The sequence below is a fragment of the Sus scrofa genome, chromosome 18, assembly GCF_000003025.6.
Source record: "Sus scrofa isolate TJ Tabasco breed Duroc chromosome 18, Sscrofa11.1, whole genome shotgun sequence".
Taxonomy (NCBI): Eukaryota; Metazoa; Chordata; class Mammalia; order Artiodactyla; family Suidae; genus Sus; species Sus scrofa.
Window position 1 is genome coordinate 47,123,327 of NC_010460.4, and position 26,485 is coordinate 47,149,811.

Below are 26,485 nucleotides of genomic sequence, written 5' to 3' on the forward strand. Positions count from 1 at the left end.
GCCTTTTATTTTAAATGGTTTCTTACAACTTACTGGCTTTAGATGAATGCCAACCCAAATGATTGATTAACAGATTCTACCGGCTCATTTTCCTGGGCTGGTATAATATATGAGGGTCAGATACTGAGAAATCGACTCGTCTAATTTAACTTTAGAAACTTAGGTATTAAAGCTTCAGTTGTCATTAATCAAATGTGTTTAAATATTTTTCACTTGTCATGCCCCCCAAACTGGGTCTGTTGATCATGGTCATAGATCATACCTCAGAGGTCTGAGAAGTGAAGGCCCACATCTCTTTTTCAGCACCCCAGACCAGTGGTCACCAGATTCTCCTTGACTAGCTAGTTGTAGGGGTTGGCAAACTTCCGTAAAGACCAGATAGGGAGTTCGCACTGTGGCTCAGCAGAAACGAATCTGACTAGTATCCGTGAGGATGCAAGTTCCATCCCTGGCCTCGCTCAGTGGATTAAGGATCCAGCATTGCTCTGAGCGGTGGTGTAGGCTGGCGGCTACAGCTCCAATTCAACCCTAGCCTGGGAATTTCCATATGTCATGGGTGCGGTCCTAAAAAGACCAAAAAAAAAAAGGCCAGATAGTAAATATTCAGGCTCTACAGTGTCTGGTCTGTCAAACTACTCAACTCTGCTGTTGTAGGGTGAAAACAGCCATAGGCAATAGCTAATATATAAATGAATGGTCAAGGCTGCCTTCCAATAAAATTTCACCAACAAAAATGGCAGTAGGTTGGATTTGGCCTATGGGATAGCTGATCTAGTGACTTTATATGAGATAATACATTCCGTGTGTGAGACAATCCTGAGTGTTAGGTCTTCATTCCGTTCAGCAGATATTTACAGGGGGGGGGCTTCCATTAAGCCAAGGGCTGTACTGGTACAAAGAAGAAAACAGCTCCACAGCCCACAGCCCCCCCACCCCCACGCTCCCTTCCCATGTGTCTGACTGGCCCCCCACTGCTCCGATGGCACAGTCCAAAGGGCCCATAAGGCCCTGCAGGATCTTGTCTTTATCTTTCTCTCTTGCTTCCCCTCTTACACAGCTCTTCTCTGCTGTGCCGCAAAGTCCAGAATTCTGTATCAGCTCTACTAATATAGCCCAAAATTTAACTCTGTCTTCTCAGCCCTTAAGATCTAGATAAATTCCACTCAAATCTTTATTCCATGCCTTTTAAAAATCCAAAGCCTTCCTCAAAATGTATCCAAATTCCCAGGAAGGGGGTGGAGGATGGTCATTGCTGATGTTGGGTTCCGGGTTCCATATATATGGCTTCTGTTGGACAACATTTTGACCTAGGTGTGAAAACTCAGTCATTGTTTAGTTTCCTCCAGAAACCTCATCCATTCAGAGCATTTGTGAGCTTGGCAAATTTCACTGATCAGGTAGGGGTCAGGAGAAAGATTCCCATCACACCATTTAATCTGCAACTAAAAGCCCTTATTAGCCACAAGCTTCTGTATTTGTCAAGTTCTTTACCCAGCTGTCACCAGAGTTCTCTCACTGGCTTTTCACCCAGTGCACTCCCTTCCCAGCCTGCTGATTTCTCTTCTTAGCCCTTTCCTTCTCTTTCCCCTTGTCTTCCTCTCTCAAGAGCAAAACTGAATCCCTCCCACTGCACAACAGCTTAATAAATCTTGGCTTGCTTGAGTCCTAACACCTGAACTTGAGAGCCTCTGTCTCTTAACCAAGAAGCCTGACAAAATATTTTATTAAACAAAGCAAGTCCTTTCCCAAGAAGGATCCTGGAGCCAACATTGTCAGGAATTTTCAATTCCATAACCTTTCTAACCTCTGGATCCTATTTTCTTTCTATGGAGCCCTGGCTTCCCTTTCGGTCCTATTAACAATGAGTTGCTTTTAAGAAGATGCTTTGCTTTTTTTTCTTTTCAGCGTTTTGTTTTGTTTTGCTTAGTCTTTTCTGGGAAAATCAAAACAGCCAAATAGAAATAGAATTCACCTTCTCCAAGAAAATTTAACCCAGAGTACAATTGGTTCCCTTTCTAAGATTTTTGTGTCATTGTCTGCTCTCAAGGAAGGCCACCTAGTTGATAAATATTGGTTGGGTACCATATATTTGCAAGGTCCTATGCTGTATCCTGGGGATAATGTGGTGAGTGTGCCAGAGTCCTTGTCTATGAGGATCTGTAGAAACTGTGGTGAATCAATGGTCTTTGTACTCTAGTACATTGCCCTGTTTATCTCTCGGTGATAGATTACCAGTTTATTATAGACTTAATAATAATAACTTTATTATCATCGTCATCATCATTTGTCTTTTTAGGGCCACATCTGCAGCATATGTAAGCTCCCAGGCTAGGGGTCAAATCGGAGCTATAGCTGCCAGCCTACACCACAGCCACAGCAACACCAGATCTGAGCCGCATCTGCAACCTGCACCACAGCTCAGGGCAACACCAGATCCTTAACCCACTGAGTGAGGCCAGGGATTGAACCAGCAACCTCATGGTTACTAGTCGGATTCATTTCTACTGAGCCACTACGGGAACTCCAGTCAGTGTGCAGAATTTGCATGCTCTTTGAGAGTGCCACTCACCCCCCACCTCCATGTGTTTAGCAACCCTGAAGCTCCTTTTCAGCATTTTTAGATGTTTTCAGTGGAAAGGTTAATCCAAATAATTCAGACCACCATTACTGGAAACTGGAGTACATTAAATCTTCCTAATTAGGGCACAGATCTTCAGCCAGATATTCTTAAGAGTTTTGTGAGGTCTTCTCCCTGGCCTGAAGCTTTCATTCTATGTCATAGGTTACAGTCCAAGACGCAAATGAATCTTTTTGGCCTTACTCATTCACTCAATCATGCATTCCTTTAACAGACATCCATTAAGTATTTCCTGTAAAGCATGGTTACAACAGTGAATAAATGTGCTTTCCCTTCCCTCCCTTGTTAAGAAAGAACAGAGAAAGTCATCTGAACTACCAGTTTTCAAGATCAGACGAGCCTAGCAGCCAATAGAGGAAACTTCCATGTCTCAAACCTACTGGATGGCACATTGTAAAGGGTGGGACTACTGGAGACCCATTTTCTTTTTTGTTTTTGTTTCTTGTTTTTCAGGGCCACACCTGAAGCCTATGGAAGTTCCAAGGCTAGGGGCAGAATCAGAGCTGCAGCTACTAGCCCACATAACAGCCGCAGCAACGCAGAATTGCAGCTGCGTCTGTGACCTACATGACAGCTCACACCAGTGCCAGATCCTTAACCCACCGAAAAGGCCAGGGATTGAACCCATGTCCTCATGGATACTAGTAATGTTCTGAACCCACTGAGCCACCACAGGAACTCCTGGAGACCCATTTTCTATGGAAGGTAACTATGGAACAGGGCAGAGCTTCTAAAACTTTAGCATACATAAGAATATTCTGGAGGGCTTGTTTAAAACAGATGACAGGCGCCACCCCCACCCCATTCTGATTCCTAGGTCTGGGATGGAGCCTGAGAATTCAGATTTCTAAAAGTCCTTAAGAGGAGTTTCTGTTGTGTCCCATCGGTAATGAATCTGACTAGTATCCATGAGGCCCAGGTTCCATCCCTGACCTTGCTCAGTGAGTTAATGATCCGGCGTTGCTGTGAGCTGTGGTGCAGATCGCAGATGTGGCTCAATCCTGTGTTGCTCTGGCTGTGGTGTAGGCTGGCAGCTGTAGCTCTGATTTGACCCCTAGCCTGGGAATCTCCATATGTTGTGGATGAGGCCCTAAGAAGCAAAAGAAAAAAGAAAAAACCACGAAAGTAAATCTTCATGATCTTGGGTTTGACAATATGACACCAAAAACATGAGCAACAAAAGAAAAAAATATATAAATTGGACTTCATTAAAATTTAAACCTTTTTTTAAAAAACAAGAAAAAATTAAAACTTTTTGCTTCAAAGAACACAATCAAGAAATAAGACACTCAGAAGTTCCCGTCGTGGCGCAGGTTAACGAATCCGACTAGGAACCATGAGGTTGCGGGTTCAGTCCCTGCCCTTGCTCAGTGGGTTAACGATCCGGCGTTGCCGTGAGCTGTGGTGTAGGTTGCAGACGCGGCTCGGATCCCGAGTTGCTGTGGCTCTGGCATAGGCCGGTGGCTACAGCTCTGATTAGACCCCTAGCCTGGGAACCTCCATATGCTGCGGGAGCAGCCCAAGAAATAGCAAAAAGACAAAAAAAAAAAAAAAAAAAAAAAAAAGAAATAAGACACTCAATCAACACAGAAAAAACCTTTGACAAAATCCAACACGCATTTCTTTTCTTTCTTTCTTTCTTTTTTTCTTTTTTTTTTTTTTTTTGTCTTTTTGCCTTTTCTAGGGCCAATCCCACGTCACTTGGAGGTTCCCAGGCTAGGGGTCTAATCGGAGTTGCAGCCGCCGGCCTACGCCAGAGCCACAGCAACGCAGGATCCGAGCCATGTCTGTGACCTACACCACAGCTCACAGCAACGCCAGATCGTTAACCCACTGAGCAAGGCCAGGGATCAAACCCACAACCTCATGGCTCCTAGTTGGATTTGTTAACCAATGAGCCACATCAGAAACTCCCAACACCCATTTCTGATAAAAACCCTTCAGAAAGTGGGCATAGAGAGACCCTACCTCAACATAATAAAGGCCATATATGACAGACCCACAGCTAACATCATTCTCGATGGTGAAAAGCTGAAAGAATTCCTGCTGAGATCAGGAACAAGACAAGGATGTCCGCTCTCACCACTACTCTTCAACATCGTTGTGGAAGTCCTAGCCACGGCAATCAGAGAAAAAAAAGAAATAAAAGGAATCCAAACTGGAAAGGAGGAAGTAAAACTATCACTATTTGCAGATGGCATGATACTTAGAAAATCCTAAAGATGCTACCAGAAGTCTGTTAGAGCTCATACATGAATTTGGCAAAGTTGCAGGATACAAAATTAATACACAGAAATCAATGGCATTTCTATGTATTAACAATGAAAGATCAGGAAGAGAAATTAGGGAAACAATCCCATTTACCATCACATCAAAAAGAATAAAATACATAGGAGTAAACCTACCTAAAGAGACAAAAGACCTGTACTCTGAAAACTATAAGACACTGATGAAAGAAATCAAAGATGACACAAATAGATGGAAAGACATACCATGCTCTTGGACTGGAAAGTCAGTATTATCAAAATGATTATACTGTGCAAGGCAATCTACAGATTCAATGCAATCCCTATCAAATCACCAAGGACATTTTCCACAGAACTTGAACAAAATATTTTAAAGTTTGTTTGGAAGCACAAAAGACCCAGAATAGCCAAAGACATCCTGAAAAAGAAAAATGGAGCTGGAGGAATCAGGCTCCCTGACTTCAGACTATACTACAAAGCAGCAGTCATCAAAACTATATGGTACTGGCACAGGAGTTCCCGTCGTGGTGCAGTGGTTAACGAATCCGACGAGGAAACATGAGATTGTGGGTTTGATCCCTGCCCTTGCTCAGTGTGTTAACGATCCGGTGTTGCCATGAGCTGTGGTGTAGATCGCAGACGCGGCTGGGATCCCACATTGCTATGGCTCTGGCGTAGGCTGGCAGCTACAGCTCTGATTAGACCCCTAGCCTGGGAACCTCCATATGCCGTGGGAGCGGCCCAAGAAATGGCAAAAAAGCCAAAAAAAAAAAAAAAAAAAACAACCGTATGATACTGGCACAAAGACAGAAATAAAGATCAGTGGAACAGGATAGAAAGCCCAGAATTAAACCCACACACCTACTGTCAACTAATCTATGACAAAGGAGGCAAGAATATACAATGGAGAAAAGACAGCCCCTTCAACAAGTGGTACTGGGAAAACTGGACAGCCACATGGAAAAAAATGAAATTAGAACACTCCCTAACACCATACACAAAAATAAACTCCAAATGGATTAAAGGCCTAGATACAATACCAGATACTATAAAACTCTTTAAGAGGAAAACATAGACCAAACAAGCTCCAACATAAGCAACAACATCTTCTCAGATCCACCTCTTAGAGTATTGACAATAAAAACAAAAATAAACAAATGGGACCTAATCAAAAGTTTCTGCACAGCAAAGGAAATCCTAAACAACACGAAAAGACAACCACAGAATGGGAGAAAATATTTGCAAGTGAATCGACTGACAAGGGATTCATCTCCAAAATTTATAAACACCTTCTGCAGCTCCATACCAAAAAAACAAACAACCCCATCAAAAAATGGGCAGAAGATCTAAACAGACAGTTCTCCAAAGAAGACATACAGATGGCCAAAAAACACATGAAAAGATGTTCATCCTCACTCATTATTATAGAAATGCAAATCAAAACCACAATGAGGTACCACCTGACACCAGCCAGAATGGCCATCATCAAAAAGTTTACAAACAATAAGTGCTGGAGAGGGTATGGAAAAAAAGAAACCCTATTACACTGTTGGTGGGATTGTAAATTTGTGCAACCACTGTGGAAAACAGTATGGAGATTCCTCAGAAAAGTAAAAATAGAACTACCATTTGATCCAGCAATCTCACTCTTGGGCACCTATCCAGCAAAAATCATGACTTGCAAAGACACATGTACTCCAGTGTTCATTGCAGCACCATATACAATAGCAAAGACATGGAAACAACCTAAATGTCCATCAGCAGAGGAGTGGATCAAGAAGATGTGGTCCATATACACAATGGGCTATTACTCAGCCATTAAAAGGGACGAAATAAGGGTATTTTTAGCAACATGGGTGAACCTAGAAATAATCATGCTAAGTGAAGTCAGTCAGTCAGTCAATGAGACACCAACATCAAATGCTGTCACTTACATGTGGAATCTGAAAAAAGGACACAGTGAACTTCTTTGCAGAACAGATATTGACTCACAGACTTTGACAAACTTATGGTTTCCAAAGGAAACAGGTTGGGGGGTGGGGGGATGTGCAGGGGGTTTGGGATGGAAATGCTCTAAAATTGGGTTGTGATGATCATTGTACAACTATTAAAAAAGAGAAAATGAAAGACAATAACATACAAAATGGGAGAAAACCTTTGTAAATGATGTATCTCATAAGGGACTTGTATCTAGAATATAAAAGAATTCCTACACCTCAATAATAAAAAGATAACCCATTTTTTTTTATGGCTGCACCTTTGGGATATGGAACTTCCCAGGCTAGGGATCAAATCAGAGCTGCAGCTGCTGGCTTAGGCCACAGCAACACCAGATCTGAGCCGAATCTGTGACCCATGCCATAGCTTGTTGCAATGCTGGATTCTTAACCCACTGACCGAGGCTGGGGATCAAACCCACTTCCTCACAGATGCCATGTCAGGGTACTAACCCGCTGAGCCACAACGGGAACTCCAAGATAACCCAGTTTTTAAAATGCGAAAGGGTGTGTATAGACATTTCTCCAAAGAAAATATAGAAATAAGCACATGAAAAGATGGTCAAATTATTAATCATTAAGGAAATGCAAATCAAAACCATAATGAGATACCACACTTCACACCCAGTAGAATGGCTATGATTTTGAAAAATAACTGTCAGAACAAGTGTTAGCATAGATACAGAGAAATTGGAACTCTTCTACATTGCAGGTGGAAATGTAAATTGGTGGGAATCAGTTTGACTATTTTTCAGAAAGTTAATAATATAGAATTACCATATGACCCAGCAATTCAGTTACCATATATATATATATTTACACCCAAAAGAACTGAAAGCAAGGATTCAAGCAAAAACCTGTACATGAATGTTCATAGCAGCACTATTCACAACAGCCAAAAGTCAGAAAAAAAAATGTCTATCACCTGATAAATGGGTGGAAAAAATACCATATAAATGATATTTATATATATCTCCAAACAATGGAATAGTATTTAGCCATGAAAAGGAATGAAGTACTGATATGTGATACAATCACGAAAGACCACATACATGATTTCCTTTATATTAATAAAGGATTAATTAATCCAGAAGAAGCAAGTCTATAGAGACATAAGTTTGATTAGGGGTTGCTTAGGGCTGATGAAATGATACAGGGTTTCTTTTGGGGGTGATGAAAATGTTCTAAAATTATTGTGATGATGGTTGTACATATTTGTAAGTATACTAACAATCATTCAATTGTACACCCTAAATGGATGAATTATATGGCATATAAATGGATGAATCATGTAGGTGGATGAATTCTATGGCAATAAAGATGTTTAAAGGAATAAGCACATATAGCACAGCTCTTTAAAAAAAGTAAAGTAGTCCGTAGGCCTTCAGGAATTTAACCTCATTCCTTCAACAGTCCCATAATGCCTATATAACCAGAAAGTATCATAATCTACCCAGCACTGAGAATTCTGTGTTCTGAACATGTCATCTAAGAATAATATAGCACTAGGAAATTTTAGTCGTTTGCCTTAGTCCGTTCACACTACTATAACAAAATGCCACAGACTCGATAGCTCATAAATAACAAACATTTATTTCTCACCGCTCTGGAGGTTGAAAGCCCGAGGTCATGGCACCAGCAGGGTTGTGTTCTGGGGAGAGCCTTCTCTCTGGATCATCGCCGGCACCTTCCCGCTGTATCTCGCACAGTGGAAGGGCCTAGCAGGCTCTCTGGGGTCTCTCTTATAAGAGCGCTCGTCCCATTCATGCGGGTTCCTCATGACCTTCCTGAAGGCCCAGGATTTAAACCTACAAATCCGGGGCGGGGGGACTCAAACACTCACACCGCAGCATCCTATGCAGAAGCTGTTTCAAAAGGCTCTCTTTTTCCGCAGGTACCAGGAGTTAAGGGAGTCACTCCAGGCATGTAGGCTTCCGTGGGGCGCAGAAAGGGAATACGGTGGCATGATACCCATCTCAGGCCCCGAGGAACACAGGCCACGGTGTGAGCCTCCTCTTGTCATGGGCCCCAGACATCAGCATTACGGATTCGGTGGAGAAACCTGGCCAAGGTAAAGAAACTTTCTGCCCCTCATGTAGAGGCCTTCATTGTTCAATTTTCTCCATTTCTTTTTTTTCTTTTCTCTTTAGGGCCCCACTCGAGGCATATGGACATTCCTGGGCTAGGGGCTGAGTTGGAGCTGCAGCTGCCAGCCTGCGCCACGGCCATAGCAACTACACAGATACTCCTGGTCAGGATCATTTCCACTGACCCACAGGTCCGAGGCTGCAGCCTACACCACAGCTCACGGCAACGCCAGATCCTTAACCCACGGAGTGAGGCCAGGGATTGAACCTTCATCCTCATGGATACTAGTCAGGTTCTTAACCCGCTGAGCTGCTCCAGGAACTCCAATTTTCTCTATTTCTGTTGTGAGTCCTTTGTTAACGTAAATCCCCTTCCAAACTTCTTTCTTTTACAATTTATGAAAAGACACAGATGGGAAAACTATATAATTTCTAGTTGTGAAGTCAGTAAAGAAAACACAACAAAACTGTTATAGATAATCTTTGCTTTCCTTGGAGACGGTTAAGTATGTCATCAGAAATTTTGATTAATTCTCTTACTAATCACATTTTATCAAAACTAAACAGGAAGCTTCCTGAGAAAGATTACTTTTCATTTTGCTTAAACAAATAGCAGGCCTGTTGTACAGATGTTCTTTTTTTTTTCTTTTCTTTTTTTTTTTTTTTTTTGTCATTTTAGGGCCACACCCACACCATATGGAAGTCCCCAGGCAAGGAGTCGAATCAGAACTGTAGCTGCCAGCCTGCACCACAGCCACAGCAGGGCCAGATCCGAGCCCCATCTACGACCTACACACTACAGTTCACGGCAACACCAGATTCTTAACCCACTGAGTGACGCCAGGGATCAAACCTTCATCCTCATGGATGCTGCTAGTCAGGTTCATTTCTGCTGATCCACAGCAGGAACGCCTATACAGATGTTCTTGATTTTTTGGAACTTTTGATTTCTAATTTATCCATCTATAATCATTGGACTCTTTGGGGCATTGCTTTCAAGTATTAAAATATTCCCATCAGCATTTACAAATCTTAGTTAGTCTCTCAGCAAATTTATTCAAAACACAGGTTAAAAGTGAAGAGGAAAGCAAAAAAAAAAAATAAAAGATATGAGCAGTAAATTAAATGCTTCATTAGTATTTACTAAGAAGTATGAAATTTACACAGAGCAAAATCCATCAAACCTTCACACAGAGCCTACTTACTCCTGCTTTATCTAATAAACCTGGCTACCTAATTTACTAACAATCTAGCTAACTAGTTTTTTGTTCTAAAGCGGTTAAAAGAAGTAAATCAGGAAAAGCAAGCTGCAGCCAGAGAGAAAAACGAAACAATAGGGAAGATGGCAGCCTTATGAGAGCCTCAGTAAAGCAATAAAAAGCAGAAAATGGAAAGTCCAATTGGAAAGATGCAAATATTGACACATTATAGATAGTGAGGACCTCAAGTTCATTAATTAATCCAACAGATTTATTTAAGCCCCACACGGATGGAACTCTTTCTATTACAGTATAAATTTATAATATCTTTGTAAGTGAATACTGTTATCCTGGCTTTACAGTAAATGACACCCAAGAGATTTCCTACCTTTTCTTGGGCCAGACAATTAGGAAGTTTCAGAACGGAGATTTGACTGAGTCCAGGTCTATTGGACCCCAAAGCCCATGTTCTTTTTATCTGTACATTCATTCACTTACTCTAGCTATTCATTTATTTATTCGGTAGTATGAGTATAGCAAGCATTGTTCTAGAGATTAGAGGGATAGCTCCTTATGGAGTTTACAGCTCTGGTCCCCAAAATTTGTATATTAAAAAAATACACCATATTATAAATTAAAAGTATACTCACAGAGTCCCAGTGTGTAAAAAGAAAGCCAAAGACTAGCTTCTTAAGAAAAATCCAGCTTGAAATGAGAGGTGGTGTAGGTCACAGGTGGGGCTTGGACCTGGCTTTGCTGTGGCTGTGGTGTACACTGGCAGCTACAGCTCTGATTCAACCCCTAGCCTGGGAACTTCCATATGTCACAGGTGTGGCCCTAAAAAAAGACAAAAATTTTTTTTCCTCAAATGACTAGTGACTTTTTCCTGCATTGTTTATTGAAAAGTAAACTTTTCCCAGTGACTGAAAAATGCTACCTTTTTGGTTACCAAAGGGAACAGGTGAGGTAGGGATGGATGGACTGGGGGGTTGGGGTTAGCATATGCACACTGAGGTGTGTGGAATGACTGGCCACCGGGGACCTGCTGCATAGCACAGGGAGCTCTACCGAGTAGTCTGTGATCATCTGTGTGGGAAACGAATCTGAAAGAGCATGGAGGAGTTCCCGTTGTGGCTCAGTGGTTAATGAATCCGACCAGGAACCATGAGGTTGCGGGTTCGATCCCTGTGCTGTACAGCGGAAATTCTCACAACATTGTAAATCAGCTAAAATCAAACTTTAAAAAATGAGTTAGAAAAATGCCACCTTTTAATGTGCTGACTTATGATACATACATTGTTGTGTGGATCTATTTATCTTTTTACTACCTCACCATTGCATCGTGTTAATTAAAAAGATGTTCAGTTTAATCTTTTCTTTCTTTTCAGAAAGCTTCCTGTTGAACAATTCTATTATTTGTCACAGAACAAAAAAAGTGATGTCTATGGAAATGATTCTTTGTAAGTCTGAGGTTTCTTTTCCTTACATGAGATCAAATAACATTTTTAAGTGGAAATGAGTTAAATGCAAACTAAAAAAAGCCTCCAAATGGGAAATTCTAGGAAAACAGGTGTTCCTTTTTTTTTAAATCGAGACCATTAATTATGGAAACCAAGACCAAAAAACAACAGTGAAAGAAATACACTAAAATCCACTAATAGTCTGTTGCATTTAGGCAAGTGAAGAAAAATAGGAAATATGGAATAGTAATGTTTGAAAAGATTTATACAGATCAACTTGGCCCATTTCCCTGTCTTTGACCTAGTTATTCAATCTAACAAGAATCTGTGTATTTCTTAAAAGGTTCATAGAAAATGCTCCAGCACCCTCAACAAAACTTTTAGTCAGAGTTTTATGAGAGAAGTTCCCGTTGTGGCGCAGCAGAAACAAACCTGACTAGTATCCATGGGGACACAGGTTCGATCCCTGGCCTCCCTCAGTGGGCTAAAGATCTGGCTTTGCTGTGAGCTCTAGTGTAGGTTCCAGACATGGCTCAGATCTGGAATTGCTGTGGCTGTGGTGTAGGCTGGCAGCTGCAGCTCTGATTTGACCTCTAGCCTGGGAGGTGCCACACCTGCAGCCACACCTGCAGCCTTAAAAATAAATAAATAAATAGAAACAATTTTATGAGAAAGGTTTGTTATGACAATTTAAAGATAACCCTTAATAAAATTACTCCCTAATTTTCTTTTTTGGGTAAGGAATACTTAATTTACTCTTCACTTGGAGGAATTATTTTCTGCTGTACTAAATTACTTTTTGCTCTTTGAAATAGTTTGTTGTATATATTATAAAAGCATACTTTCTAATTCTCAGATGAAAATAAAACACTGACAGTACTGAAATAATAGTGAAAATATCAGTTTTTACTTTTATTAGAATTGTTAGGAATTTGTTTCTAGGTAAGAAGTTAATATAGAGTTCGGCCACAAGAGGGAGCCAAAAAGACATGAAATTTGTGATTGCTCGCCCTTATATATCCCTTTGCTATTAGTCAACTGAAAACTTGATAGAGAGTGGCCGTAAACTAATGATAGATTCAGGTCAAGGAATTGGTGTCTCTGAGCATTTTTTATTTTCTTTTTATCCTTTTAAACTTTGAATCTCTTTTTTGTTTGTTTGTTTTGTTTTTTCAGGGCCGCACCCATGGCATATGGAGGTTCCCATCTAGGGGTCAAATTTGAGCTGTAGCTGCTGGCCTACACCAGAGCCACAGAAACGTGGGATCCAAGCCATGTCTGCGATCTACACCACAGCTCACGGCAGTGCCAGATCTGTAACCCACTGAGCAAGGCCAGGGATCGAACCTGCATGCTCATGGATCCTAGTCTGATTTGTTTCCCCTGAGCCACAATGGGAATTCCATCAAACTTGGAAGTTTTAAAAAAGCTTTTCTTTTTTCTTTTTTTCTTTTTTTTCCATTTTGAAACTAAACAATTTTAGGCATGTACTTGTCAACATCAGCTAAATTTGTCACATGAGATGCTGCTTTAATGTTTCATATATAACACCCAGTCTGGTAACTCGAGATCCCACAGTTTTTTATATTCTTTGTCTTCTATTCCCCACTCCATCAAAGATATAACTGGAACACAAGACATGCTTTTCTTTTTAGTTCTAACAAACTTAAAGTCCAAGTAAATAAAGACATAAACCTTTTCAGGTTCATGTGTATTCGTTTATAAAATATTATAAACTAATAAAATTGTATGGTTTAGGTACTACTTTCTAAATAGATAAATATATGAAAAAGCAAATGGTATATTTTATTTTACTGCCTTTACTGTCAACTGATAACATTCTGTTCATTTTTTGGAGTTCCCACTTTGGCGCAATGGGTTAAGAACCTGACTGCAGCAACCCGGGTCACTGTGGAGGTGTGGGTTCAATGACCAGCTGGATGCAGTGGATTAAAAAGGATCCACAGTTGCAGCTGTGGCTTGCATTCAATCCCGGGTCTGGGAATTAACATATGTCACAGTATAGCCATAAAAAAACTATTCATTCTTCATAACTGAGATATTTCATAAATATTTGCATAGACTGGAACTAATTGTTAAAATCCAATGAAAGTGGATGACTGTTCTTCTGTGTGGACTTTGTTCCTGGGCTGCACTATTATCATTTGATATGTAAGACTCAGAGTAATGAGCAAATACATAACTTTCAAATGGACTGATTCAGAAAAGGCATGCCTCTGGGAACTTGCTCAGATTTGTTCTAGCCTCTCTGCTCAATTCTCAACTTTTACTGTCATGAGAAATCAGCAATCCTGGGTAAAGGGACAAAGCACACACCATAGTTATATGTTTTCTCCACCAGGCCACACTCAGGTCACTCTCGGTTATGTAACTGCACCACCTGCCTGGTGTCAGGCTACCTCAGAGCACTTGGGCTACAGCGTCTGAGATTGAATGTCAGTAAGAACCAGAGCTCTGTCAACTTTAGGAGAAGTCAGAAAGGCAAAGAGGGTGGTGAGCGGGACTAACCGAGTGTGAGAACTGTGGGAAAAAATGGATCAGTGGGCAGCTGAGATTCAATGATACCTTATCTCTGTGGTCAGTATTCAGTGCTCCAGAAAGTCAGTCAAGGATGTTATCTTAGGAGTTCCCACTGTGGCTCAGAGGTAGAAAACCCAATGAGTATCCATAAGGACTTGTGTTCGGTCCCTGGTCTCACTCAGTGGGTTAAGGATCTGGCGTTGCCATGAGCGGCAGTTGTAGGTTGAAGACTCGGCTCAGATCCGGCATTGCTGTGGCTGTGGTGTAGGCCAGCATCGCAGCTCCAGCTCAACCCCTAGCCCAGGAGTTTCCATACGTCACAGGTGTGGTCCCCCCAAAAAAGAATATTATCTTAAAGACACTCTAGTATGCAAATAGGATACATCTTTATTCTTAAGCAGGTTTCTGATAGGAATATAAGCTTTAAAAAATCCTTAATATCAATTAGGATTTGTTTCTTGTTTTTATTCTAGGATGCCCAAACCACCTAACTCAGCAGTAGGGTAAGTAGACAACTGGATTTTCCTTCTCTCTTACAATCACAAAACAAAACAAAACAAAACAAAACTGGCCATCAGTATGTCTCAGGCAGTGGTGTGAGTACAAGCAAGACTTTTCAAAGATTTTTTTCTTAAATAAGCACAAGCTGGTGTTAGTCTAAGGTAACAAACAGTGTTACTGATGTCCCCCAGTTATATCCCTGCTAATATTTTTTAACAAATATTTAAATTTACGAGTTCCTGTGGTGGCACAGCAGAAACAAATCTGACTAGGAACCATGAGGTTGTGGGTTTAATCCCTGGCCTTGCTCAGTGGGTTAAGGATCCGGCGTTGCCGTGAGCTGTGGTGTAGGTTGCAGAAGCGGCTCGGATCCTGTGTTGCTGTGGCTCTGGCGTAGGCCGGTGGCTACAGCTCCGATTGGACCCCTAGCCTGGGAACCTCCATATGCCGCGGGAGCGGCCCAAGAAATAGCAACAACAACAACAAAAAGACAAAAGACAAAAAAAAAAAAAAAAGAAATAGCAGCAGCAACAACAACAACAACAACAAAAAAGACCAAAAAAAATAAAAAAATAAAAAAAATAAAATTGATACTGAGCTTGATGGGAGAGCCTCATGACTCATCCTGGCTCTGAAATTTATCAACTGTATAACCCCGGCTATCAGTAATACACTTAAGCCTTCAACACCTCAGTTTCCTCATAGATAAAAAAGGAATAGTAGGAGTTCCTGCTGTGGCACTATGGAAACAATTCGACTAGGAACCATGAGGTTGTGGGTTTGATCCCTGGCCTTGCTCAGTGGGTTAAGGATCCGGCGTTGCCGTGAGCTGTGGTGTAGGTTGCAGACGCGGCTCAGATCCCGTGTTGCTGTGGCTCTGTCATAGGCCGGCGGCCACAGCTCCGATTGGACCCCTAGCCCGGGAACCTCCATATGCTGAGGGTGTGGCCCTAAAAAAACAAAAATAAATAGATAAATAAATAAATTAAATATTTAAGTTTAGCACTATTTTAGATTTACAAAGTTATCAGGAAAACAGGAGAGAGTTCCTATGTGCCTCATACCCAGTTTCCCCTGTTATCAACATCTTAGACGAGTGTGGTGCCTTTGTCACCGTAATGAGCCAATATTGATACATTACTGTGGTTCAGATGTCCTCACTTTTTCCTTTTTCTCTCCCGAAATCCTATCCAAGATGCCACATGTAGTAGTCCTGTCTCCGTAGGCTCCCTTTGGCTGTGGCCGTTTCTCAGACTTTTTTCTTTGAAATGACCCGGATGGTTTTGAGGAGTGGCTGTTTTGAGGATTATTTTGTGGGCTGTCGCCTCGTTAGGATGTGTCCCGTGGGTTTCTCATGCTTAGACTGGAGTCATGTGTTCTGCGGAGAAAGCCCACGGAGACAGACTACACGTTCATCATAGCCTCTCACGAGTTCCCGTTGTGGCTCAGCAGGTTAAGAACCCGACCAGTATCCCTTAGGATTCGGCTTCGATCCCCGGTGCTGCTCAGTGGGCCAAAGATTTGCCATTGCCGTGAGCTGAGGTGTAGGTCGCACACATGGCTCGGATCTGGCGCTGCTGTGGCTGCGGTGCAGGTCAGGAGCTGCAGCTCCGAATGGACCCCTAGCCTGGGAATCTCCATATGCCTCGGGTGTGACCCTAAAGAGACAAAAAAAAAAAAAAAAAAAAAAAGTAGCATGTTGTCAACATGACTTTGACTTATCAGTGGTGATATTAACCTTGATGACCCCGCTGAGATGGCGTTTATCACGTTCCCCCAGTGTGCAGTTAACCTTTTTTCTTTATTGGTTTTGTCACTCAGACTGGCTACTGAGAGCTCCTGCAGGTGGCTCTTCTATCCATAACCCACTGTTGTGGGGGTTTGTGTATGAGAGGTTTGTGGAGGTTTTTTGTTGTTTATTTGGTTTTTGTGTTTGTTTTTTTTTAGTTGGTTTGGTTGTTTTTGAGTACTTCATCACTTATCACTGTGGATTTTTTTTCTTTTAGCACTTCCTTACTTTCTGGCACTACAAGATGCTCCAGACTCATCTTGTACATTCCTGCCCTGGCCCTAGAATCAGCCATTTCTCCAAGGAGCCAGTTCCTTCCTCTGGAGAATCCTCACACCTCTGAGCACCAGGTGTACCTGCAGCTACCAGAGTCCCTGTCAATCGTCACTGGAAATATTGAGCTGATTTTTTTTTTTTTTTAGGGCCACACCCACAGCATATGGAGGTTCCCAGGCTAGGGGTCAAATCAGAGCTGCAGCTGACAGTCTGCATGACAGCCACAGCAACACAGGATCTGAGCCACATCTGTGACCTACACTGCCGCTCACAGCAATGTTGGATCCTTAACCCACTGAGCGAGGCCAAGGATTGAACCCGCATCCTCATGGATCCTAGTCGGGTTCATCACCACTGAGCCACAACGGGAACTCCTTAGCTAACATTTTAAAATTGTGTTTCCAATTCTCTTCATATCAATGTGGAAGGTAAACCCTCTTTGTTGGATTCTTTTTCTCAGATCTCCTTTCTGCTTGTAGCTGATAAGTTCCAAAGACTCTTCCTTTGACCTCAGCTCCTCAACCCACCCCTTAGAAGATCTGTGTAACATTCTGATAAAAATCTTGGTAGTCCTGGAGTTCCCGCCGTGGCTTAGTGGTTAACGAATCCGACCAGGAACCATGAGGTTTCGGGTTCGATCCCTGGCCTCGCTCAGTGGGTTAAGGATCCAGCGTTGCCATGAGCTGTGGTGCACGTTACAGATGCAGCTTGAATCCTATGTTGCTATGGCTCTGGCGTATGCTGGCGTCTGCAGCTCCAATTCGACCCCTAGCCTGGGAACTTCCATATGCCACAGGTGCAGCCCAAGAAATGGCAAAAAAAAAAGAAAAAATCTTAGTAGTCCTGATCCCAGCAGGGCAGACTGAGACAGCCCAGGCCTCTGGGTGATTGAAAGATAAACTGAATTGCTTTACTTAAATACGTGGTAAGTGAATGTTTGATAGTCTGCCTTTTCCTTACTATTTCTTCTCTATTTAGGGACACAAAATGAAAAGTAATATTTGTAAATCATTTAATATAACAGGAATATAATTATCTTCTACATGGTCTTAATTTAAAATAATAAATATACATTCTGGTCATTGTACTCCAAACTTGAATGGGTTATAGCTTGAACATTTAGTTGAGGGTAGAATTTACAATTTTGGAGTTCCCATTGTGGCACAGCAGTGACGAATCTGACTAGCATCCATGAGGATGCAGTTTCAATCCCTGGCCTCAGTCCGTGGATTAAGGATCCGGCGTTGCCATGAGCTGTGGTGTAGGTCACAGATGCTGCTCAGATCTGGTGTTGCTGTGGCTGTGGCATAGGCTAGTGGCTACAGCTCTGATTCAACCCCTAGCCTGAGAATCTCCATGTGCCGTGGGTACAGCCCTAAAAAGACCCCTAAAAAAATTACTATTTTTTTCAACAAATAAAAATAACCTGTATAATATATACAAGATATTAAATGAAACTTGATAGACTCAATATACACAGACACAGAAAAAGACACACAGAGTCCATAGTTTTCTTTTTTCTTTTCTTTTGAGTCCATAGTTTTCAGGTCTTAAAAGTAAAAAACAATTTCCTAAATCATTACCAGCTAGAACTTCATACTGTTTGCTAGGAAATATACATTTCTAGAATCTGAAGGAGAAAAGATTTCTGCCTCAATTCTAAGTGATAAGAATTAATTTGGGCCTCTCCCTGCCTTTCTAACTCCCACCTTCCACACAAAGCCAAAATCCAGGCCACAGACAAAACCAGAAAAATCCCAAGAACTATAGATAAACATTTTGCAAATTTACTTCCTATCAAAGGGACCAACCCCCAGAAAGAAATAGCTTATCAAGTTGTCGTGGTTCTTTTTGTGTGTGTGATTTAACCTGCTCTTGGCCTTCAGAACTGATTTTCTAAATTAACAGATTAATCTCTATTTTCTGGTTTCCCTGTGATGAAAACAAGCGATAAGGAAAACAAAGGTAATGGCCTTTGTTTAGGAAGTTCTTACCAAAGTCAAATTAGTAGAACAGGGGGTCACCTTGCCCTGGCCTGGGGCCTGGGGCCTGGGGCTGAATATTAGCTGGTTATTCTCTGAGAAAGAATGTTGATAAAGCAGTTAGCACAGGGCCTGGCACCTAAGTGCTTCTTTATCAACGCGGCAGTTACTGTGTGGTTAACAGCAGTCACAGTCAGTGTCCTTTGGCGTTCCCATCGTGACTTGGTGGTCATCAACCTGACTAGTATCCATGAGGACGCAGGTTCGATCCCTGGCTCCGCTCAGTGGGTTACAGATCCGGCGTTGCCGTGAGCTGTGGTGTAGGTCGTAGACTCAGCTCGGATCCTCCATTGCTGTGGCTGGGGTGTAGGCCAGCAGCTGTAGCTCTGATTCGACCCCTAGCCTGGAAACCTCCATATGTCACAGATGCGGCTATAAAACAAACAAACAAACAAAAAACAAACCCAGAAATACACTGTCTCACAGTTCTGGAGACAGAAATGTGAGACGAAGGTTTTGGCAGAGCTGGTTCCTTCAGAGGGCTCTGGGACACCCTGCTTCAGGCCCCTCCCTGACTCCTGGCAGTTCCTGGCCACAGAGGGTGTTCCTTGGCTGACAGATGCATCACCCCCCTCTACCTTCGCCTTCACGTGGCCTTTTCCCTGTGTGCGTCACTGGGTCCAAATTTCCCTTTTTGGAAGCACGCCAATCCCATTGGATTAGGGGTTTGCCTCGTTCCAGTATGAGCTCATCCTAATTACATCTCCAATCACCTTCTTTCCACACAAGGCCTCACTCTGAGGTCCCACGCGTTAGAATCTCAACGTAAACACAATTCACTCACTAATACTGGTCTTGCTTTTTTTTTTTTTAATTTTCTAATTATATATGACATTTCTCTATTCCAAGGACTTCCTGATCTCAGTTCTCTTCTAATTTAGATAGCTCTCAGTTTTTTTTAAACCTCTGCTGGTTCTTCAAATGATAGGAAAATTATACCCCCATGGTCTTTTTAACTTGTTGGAGTTTTTTCTTCAGTATACTAGCTATTTTTGGCTTTTCGATTTCTTTTTTTTTTTTTTTTTTTTTGTCTTTTTGCCTTTTCTATGGCTGCTCCCGCAGCATATGGAGGTTCCTAGGCTAGGGATCTAATCGGAGCTGTAGCCACCGGCCTACACCAGAGCCACAGCAACGCAGGATCCGAGCTATGTCTGCAGCCTACACCTCAGCTCACGGCAATACCAGATCCTTAACCCACTGAGCAAGGCCAGGGATCGAACCTGCAACCTCATGGTTCCTAGTCGGATTCGTTAGCCACTGAGCCACGATGGGAACTCCGGCTTTTCGATTTCTAAACAGTACTGTGTACACTGTGTACCTAAACAGGCAGTATACTTTGTTGATTGATTGCTTAAAAAAAACAGATGGCCTGGGCTGAAGGTTCAGTCCAAGATGCTAAGAGCTCACTTTGCACATTGAAACCAAATGCCCAAAATGATGCCATAAAATAAAGTACTGGGATCCTCTGAAAACAAGGGGCAGGAATGGAAAGCAACTGGAAACTCCTCCCGTCGTATTCCAAAAACTGCAAAGGCATGTGTGAACCTTAAGCACTGATAAAGAATTTGGTATCATTTATTTTAAAAGTAAAATTTATTTTGCATTTATCTAGCAAAATTGAGATGTCATGTGTTTTCTGGTTTATAATCACCAGAATGCCAACTCCATGAGTGTAGGGGACTTTGGCTCCCTGTCATATCCCAGGAATTACAACTATACCTGCCACACAAAGAAGGGTCCCAGTAAATATTGGATGATGACGTTTTTTTCAATGATACTTGTGTTTTGTTTTGTTTGCTCAACTAAATCTCAGGGAAATCTGCTCCCTGTACCCGATTGAACACCCGTACCACACACACATCTCTCGTGGCGCCATCTTCCCGACCTTCACGTCACCGAAGGACGTCTACACTGGCGTTAAAGCCCGAACCCAACAGCCGTTCCCTCCCACTGTGCCGACGAAGGCTTATGATACAGTGGTTTTGAAGACAAGAGGTAAGACGTGATCTTAGTGTTCATTCTTCTTATATTTGAAGTTCATTCAATGATAAAATTAAAGGACCCCATTACAGACCAGTTAAATCAGTTCCTCTGCAGATACTCTTAACTTTTCTTCCATATACAGAGCTTTGCATGGTAGAACCAGAAACTAGACATCATAGAATTAGTTGTTTTTATTCTACCTGTATTTTCTATTTTTGTTTCTTTCCTGTTCTCTCTGTGGTTTAGCTTTAAAAATTCCATCCTCGCTCAGATGCTCAGTACAAAGGACCATGTCTGGTTCAGAGCATCAGAGTCTAGATATGGGTGTAGCTGTTATGATGAAATCGAAAAGACTGTCATTAAGGAGTTCCCTTCGTGGCTCAGGGGTAACAAACCATGAGGACACGTGTTCGATCCCTGGCCCCATTCAGGGGATTAAGGATCCAGCGTTGCCATAAGCTGTAGTGTAGGTCACAGATTAGGCTCAGATCCTGCGTTGCTGTGGCTGTGGCGTAGGCTGGTAGGTGCAGCTCCAATTCAACCCCAAGCCTGGGAACTTCCATATGCCTCAGGTGCAGCCCTAAAAAGCAATAAATAAATAAAATAAAATAAAAAATAAAAGATAGTCATTGAAATAAGACTCAGGAAGTCATGAGAGCAATTCGTTCAGTTCCTCTTAACACCTTGGAGTGTCTTTTCACAGATGCCAACGCCGGGGTCTTCCCGGGTGTTTCATTAGAGAGGATGATAAGCTCATACACCAGCCAAGTCTGTCCCACACTAGACACCTCAAAACAAAGGAAAGCTATGGAGAGAGACAGGATACTAGACAGAAAACTGAAGGTGGCACAAGGGGTGCATGGTGGACAGATAGATGTTACCTGAATGCATTTAGGCTGTGAGGTAGGTACGACACAAGAACTGCGCCATGATGCAGCTCCTCTGTCCGTGAATATTTGGACTCAGGTACAAGAACAGAATACTCCCATCATCACTGTGAACCTTAGCGCCTCCTTAGGAGACAGTAAATGTTGAGAGAGATGATAGTGGCGTGTGTAAGAGCATCGAGGATAGAGTCCACGTGCATGGACAGCATTCCTGCTCCGCCACTTACTCACCATGGACCACGGGAAAGTTCGTTAACCGCTCTGCCTCTACTTCCCAATCTATAAAATGGGACTATCACCACTTCATAAAGATAACAGATATTAAGTGTTAGCAGCTGCTACTTTTATTGCATACTCTGCCTCCATACAGTGAGTCCAGTATGTGTGCAGCATATTGAACCTTTCTGTTGACAAAAGGCAGTGAAAGCTGTAGCAAATACATGTGTATATAGGCACATAAATACGTACGTATGCATGACACTAAATAATGCATACATACCTATACATATGTGTATACATGTATAGGATGTATACAAGATAGGATATCCGAGCAGTTGAAATTTTTATTATTTTATTAGGTAAATCATCAAAGTAAATTTAATTTTTTTCAATCCCTGAATTAGATAATTTCTGAAATTACGTGAAATACATACAGTTAGCAGTAAATCAGAGAAATGTGTATTGAATTTATAAAAACACTTTCCAGTGCAGTTGTAGATCAGGAACTGAAGAAATAAGTTGCCACCTTAATTTTCTGTTTCAAATATCTACCTGTCCTTGACCAGTTAGACACTTTTAGGGGATTTTAAAAAGAGTGTGGGAGTTCCCTGGTGGCTCAGTCGGTTAAGGATCCAGCATTGTCACTGCAGTGACGTAGATCCCTGGTCCAGGAACTTCCACATGGCTGGGAAAAAAAAAGAAAAAGAAAAAAATGAGTATATTATAATAACCGTTATGAAAGACTTTTCCAGGAACCAGTAGTACATTGGGTTTCCTACTCTTCTACGTACTTTAACTCTTTTTTTTTTTTTTTTTTTTGGTCTTTTTGCTATTTCTTGGGCCGCTCCTGCAGCATATGGAGGTTCACAGGCTAGGGGTCGAATCAGAGCTATAGCCACCAGCCTACACCACAGCCACAGCAACACGGGATCCGAGCCGCGTCTGCAACCTACACCACAGCTCACGGCAACACTGGATCATTAACCCACTGAGCAAGGGCAGGGACCGAACCCGCAACCTCATGGTTCCTAGTCGGATTCGTTAACCACTGAGCCACGACAGGAACTCCTACTTTAACTCTTCTTTATGAGAAATAACTATCACGTAGGTTAAGAGGGAGGCTCCAGAACCCGACTGCCTGCTTGGAATGATTCCACTTACTACTGTGTGGTCTTGAGAAAACTGCGTATTTTCTGTGTGTCTCCATTTCCTCATTTGTTAAAGTGGAAATAACAGTACCTTCCTTATAGTAACGTTATGAAAAGTGCATGTGATGATGTATATACAGCACTTAGAACAGTACTGGCTCATAGTAAATGTTCAATAGATGCCAGCCTTTGTTTGTTTTACATGCAGAGATAGGTGTGTTCAGAGCATGCTTTAATGTGGAGCCTACCAGAGGACCAGAGGAAACCATGCTGCCTTTGGCAAAGCTTCTCCAACTACCAGCAAAATCTGTCTGCCTGCCTTCCTTCCTTTATTTATTTATTTATTTTTATGGCCATACCTGCAGCATATGGAAGTTCCCAAGGCAGGGGTTGAATCGGAGCTGCAGCTGCTGGCCTACACCACAACCACAGCAGCACAGGATCCAAGCCACGGCTGTGACGTATCCTGCAGCTCACGGCAATGCTGGATCCTTAACCCACTAATTGAGGCCAGGCATTGAACTTGCATCCTCGTGGATGCTAGTCAGGTTCTTGATGGGAGACCTACAGCTGTCTTCTTTAAATGTTCTTTTCAAATACCTTTTCAGTAAGCAAGTACTAACACCACTACTTGATAGTTATGGAAAATCTAAAAAGGTGGTATAGAAATGTATTTGCTGAGCCTTCAGAGACCAGAAAGGGAGTTCCCGTCGTGGCTCAGTGGTTAATGAACCCAACTAGGAACCATGAGGTTTCGGGTTCCATCCCCGGCCTCACTCAGTGGGTTAAGAATCTGTCTTTGCTGTGAGCTGTGGTGTAGGTTGCAGATGTGGCTCAGATCTGGTGTTGCTCTGGCTGTGGTGTAGGCTGGCAGCTACAGCTCCGATTAGACCCCTAGCCTGGGAACCTCCGTGTGCCGCTTGAGCGCCTCTAGAAAAGGCAAAAAGACAAAAAAACAAAAAAACAAAAAAAAACCGGAGACCAGAGGAGTTCCTGTTGTGGCTCAGTGGTTAATGAATCTGACTAGGAACCATGAGGTTTCGGGTTCCATCCCTGGCCTTGCTCAGTGGGTTAGGGATCCAGTGTAGGTCGAAGACACGGTTTGGATCTTGCGTTGCTGTGGCTCTGGTGCAGGCCGGTGGCTTCAACTCCGATTCGACCCCTAGCCTGGGAACCTCCATATGCTGCCAGAGTGTCCCAAGAAAATAGCAAAAAGACAAAAAAAAAAAAAAAAAGAGAGATAGAGATCAGAAAGAAAGAGAATCTAGGAAGCTTTATAATTTACCTAGGAATCCCTTTCATTGACAAGAAAGGTGCAGCACCAGTGGCCCCTGCCCCCTCAGTCTGAGAATGCATAAGGGTTAGAGACTCATTCTCACTCTGCGTGCCCCACACACTGCTCTTTACGGGAGGCAATTGAAACAAAGCTGTAACAGTACCACTAAAATGTGCACCTGTCTTCCTCTCTGCCTCCTAATTGTTTAGTTTCTATTTATTGCACCCATAAATCCCATTAATTAGAAGACTGCTTTTCTGGAAAATTTCAGGTAATCCCTACCGATACGAACTTCTTGATTTTCCCACGGACTCAAAGAAGAAAGCCTTGGTTTGGCCAGGTCAGGGTGTATATTATGACGTAAGTATATTTTAAAGTGTGTGTTTAAGGCGAAGTAAAAAAGTTTTGACTTTATGTATTTATAAAAATCCAAAAGATGGATTGCTTTTATTTTTTATCTGGGTGAAAAATGAGTATTTTGACTATGATTCACATTTTCTTTTACATTTTGTATCTGATTTAATATACTTTTGGCAGTTATATAACATTTCCATAGTTAGAAAAGCAGGTAGAGGAGGACTGTAGCTCACTTACTGTATGTCCCCCAATTCTATTCTTATGATTTGTGAGGTATCGATTAACTGCACATATGCACAGAGTAAATGGAAGGTTTACAGAAAGATTTTCAACTTATTGTCCCAACAATTACATTTGTGCAGAATCAAAAATAAAATAAGGGGAGTTCCCATTGTGACAGAGCAGTAACAAATCCAACTAGTATCCAAGAGGATTTGGGTTCAATCCCTGGCATCCTCAACGGGTTAAAGATCTGATGTTGCCAACAGCTGCGGTGTAGGTTGCAGATGAGGCTGGGATCCCAAGTTGCTATTGCTGTGGCATAAGCTGGCAGCTGTAGCTCCGATTTGACCCCTGGTAACTTCCATTTGCCATGGATGCAGTCCTAAAAAGACAAAAGAAAATTTTTTTAATTAAAAAAACAAAAGCAAAATAAAACAATACCTACCATTTATTAAGAAGTTGCTGGAGTTCCTGTCGTGGCTCAGTGGTTAACGAACCCAACTAGCATCCATGAGGATGCAGGTTTGATCCCTGGCCTCGTTCAGTGGATTAAGGATCCAGTGTTGCCATAGGCTGTGATGTAGGTTGCATATGTGGCTCGGATCCCATGTGGCTGTGGCTGTGGTATAGGCCAGCAGCTACAGCTCTGATTGAACCCCTAGCCTGGGAACTTCTATATACTGTAGGTATGGCCCTAAAAAGTTAAAAAAAAAAAAAAGCAAAGAAATTGCTATACACTAACTCCTTCAGATATACGGTGTCATTTAACCCTTACAAACCCCTCAAACAGTTGGTATCACCACTCCCATTTTACAGATGAGGAAACTGAGGCTCAGAGCGTTGTGACTATCTCACAATCACAGAACAGGCTCATGAGACTCCAGTGTCTCTTCTTAACCTCTGTACCATGAAGCCACATAGTAAAAAGAAAACATTTTCAAATTATGAAGGAAAATGTCTAGACATTTGAAAATAATAACAGCTCACATGCATCGGCCAGTTAGTGAGCAGCAGCAGTGCCACGTGTTTTCCATATATTATTTCCTTGCATCTAACAATATATGAGGCAGGCAAGAAATAATTATGGAAGGCTGGAAACATCTGAATTTTTCTTGGAAAGACCACGTGACAGGTCAGAGTGTGGCTGTTGCAGTGTCACAGTTATCTACGAAGTAAGCAATTTTCTGGTTGTTGGTTTTTTTTTTTTAAGTCATATGTTAAGAGAAATCCTTAAAGAATCATCTGTTCTACTGATTGATGATATGTATCATCATCTAAGTCTTGTTTTTTTTCTTTTGTTTTACTTTTTTTATGTGTGTTTTTTTTCATCATCTATGTTTTCATTCTTTCAATCAAAATCTATATCAGAGCAACCCAGAGGTCCTTGGCAATCCTGACTAGCTCCCCTTTACCTGAGTGCTTTAACTGAGCTGCAAAGACCCTTTGGGTCTGTCCTTCCTGCTCTCTGGGCCTTGACCAGGTTCATGGCCATTTCTTGTTCTTGGAATGCTGTCTTCTCAGGCTGCTCTGCCTGTGTCAGCCTTGCTGTCTTCAAGGCCCAGCGCAGCACTCATTGTTTATGTTGCCCAGCAGGAAGTGAAGGACATCCGAAGGCCT

General features: G+C 42.1%; 1 protein-coding gene across 1 annotated transcript in view; it reads left to right on the forward strand.

Annotated features, from left to right (window-relative positions):
* Positions 1-26,485, forward strand: part of C18H7orf31 (chromosome 18 C7orf31 homolog) — a 42,649-nt gene that overhangs the window by 5,780 nt on the left and 10,384 nt on the right. The window contains exons 3-7 of the mRNA XM_021078695.1: positions 8,776-8,952; positions 11,556-11,627; positions 14,642-14,671; positions 20,590-20,771; positions 24,561-24,649. Coding sequence (XP_020934354.1) covers positions 8,776-8,952; positions 11,556-11,627; positions 14,642-14,671; positions 20,590-20,771; positions 24,561-24,649 — 550 coding nt within the window. The remainder of the gene's footprint in view (positions 1-8,775; positions 8,953-11,555; positions 11,628-14,641; positions 14,672-20,589; positions 20,772-24,560; positions 24,650-26,485) is intronic.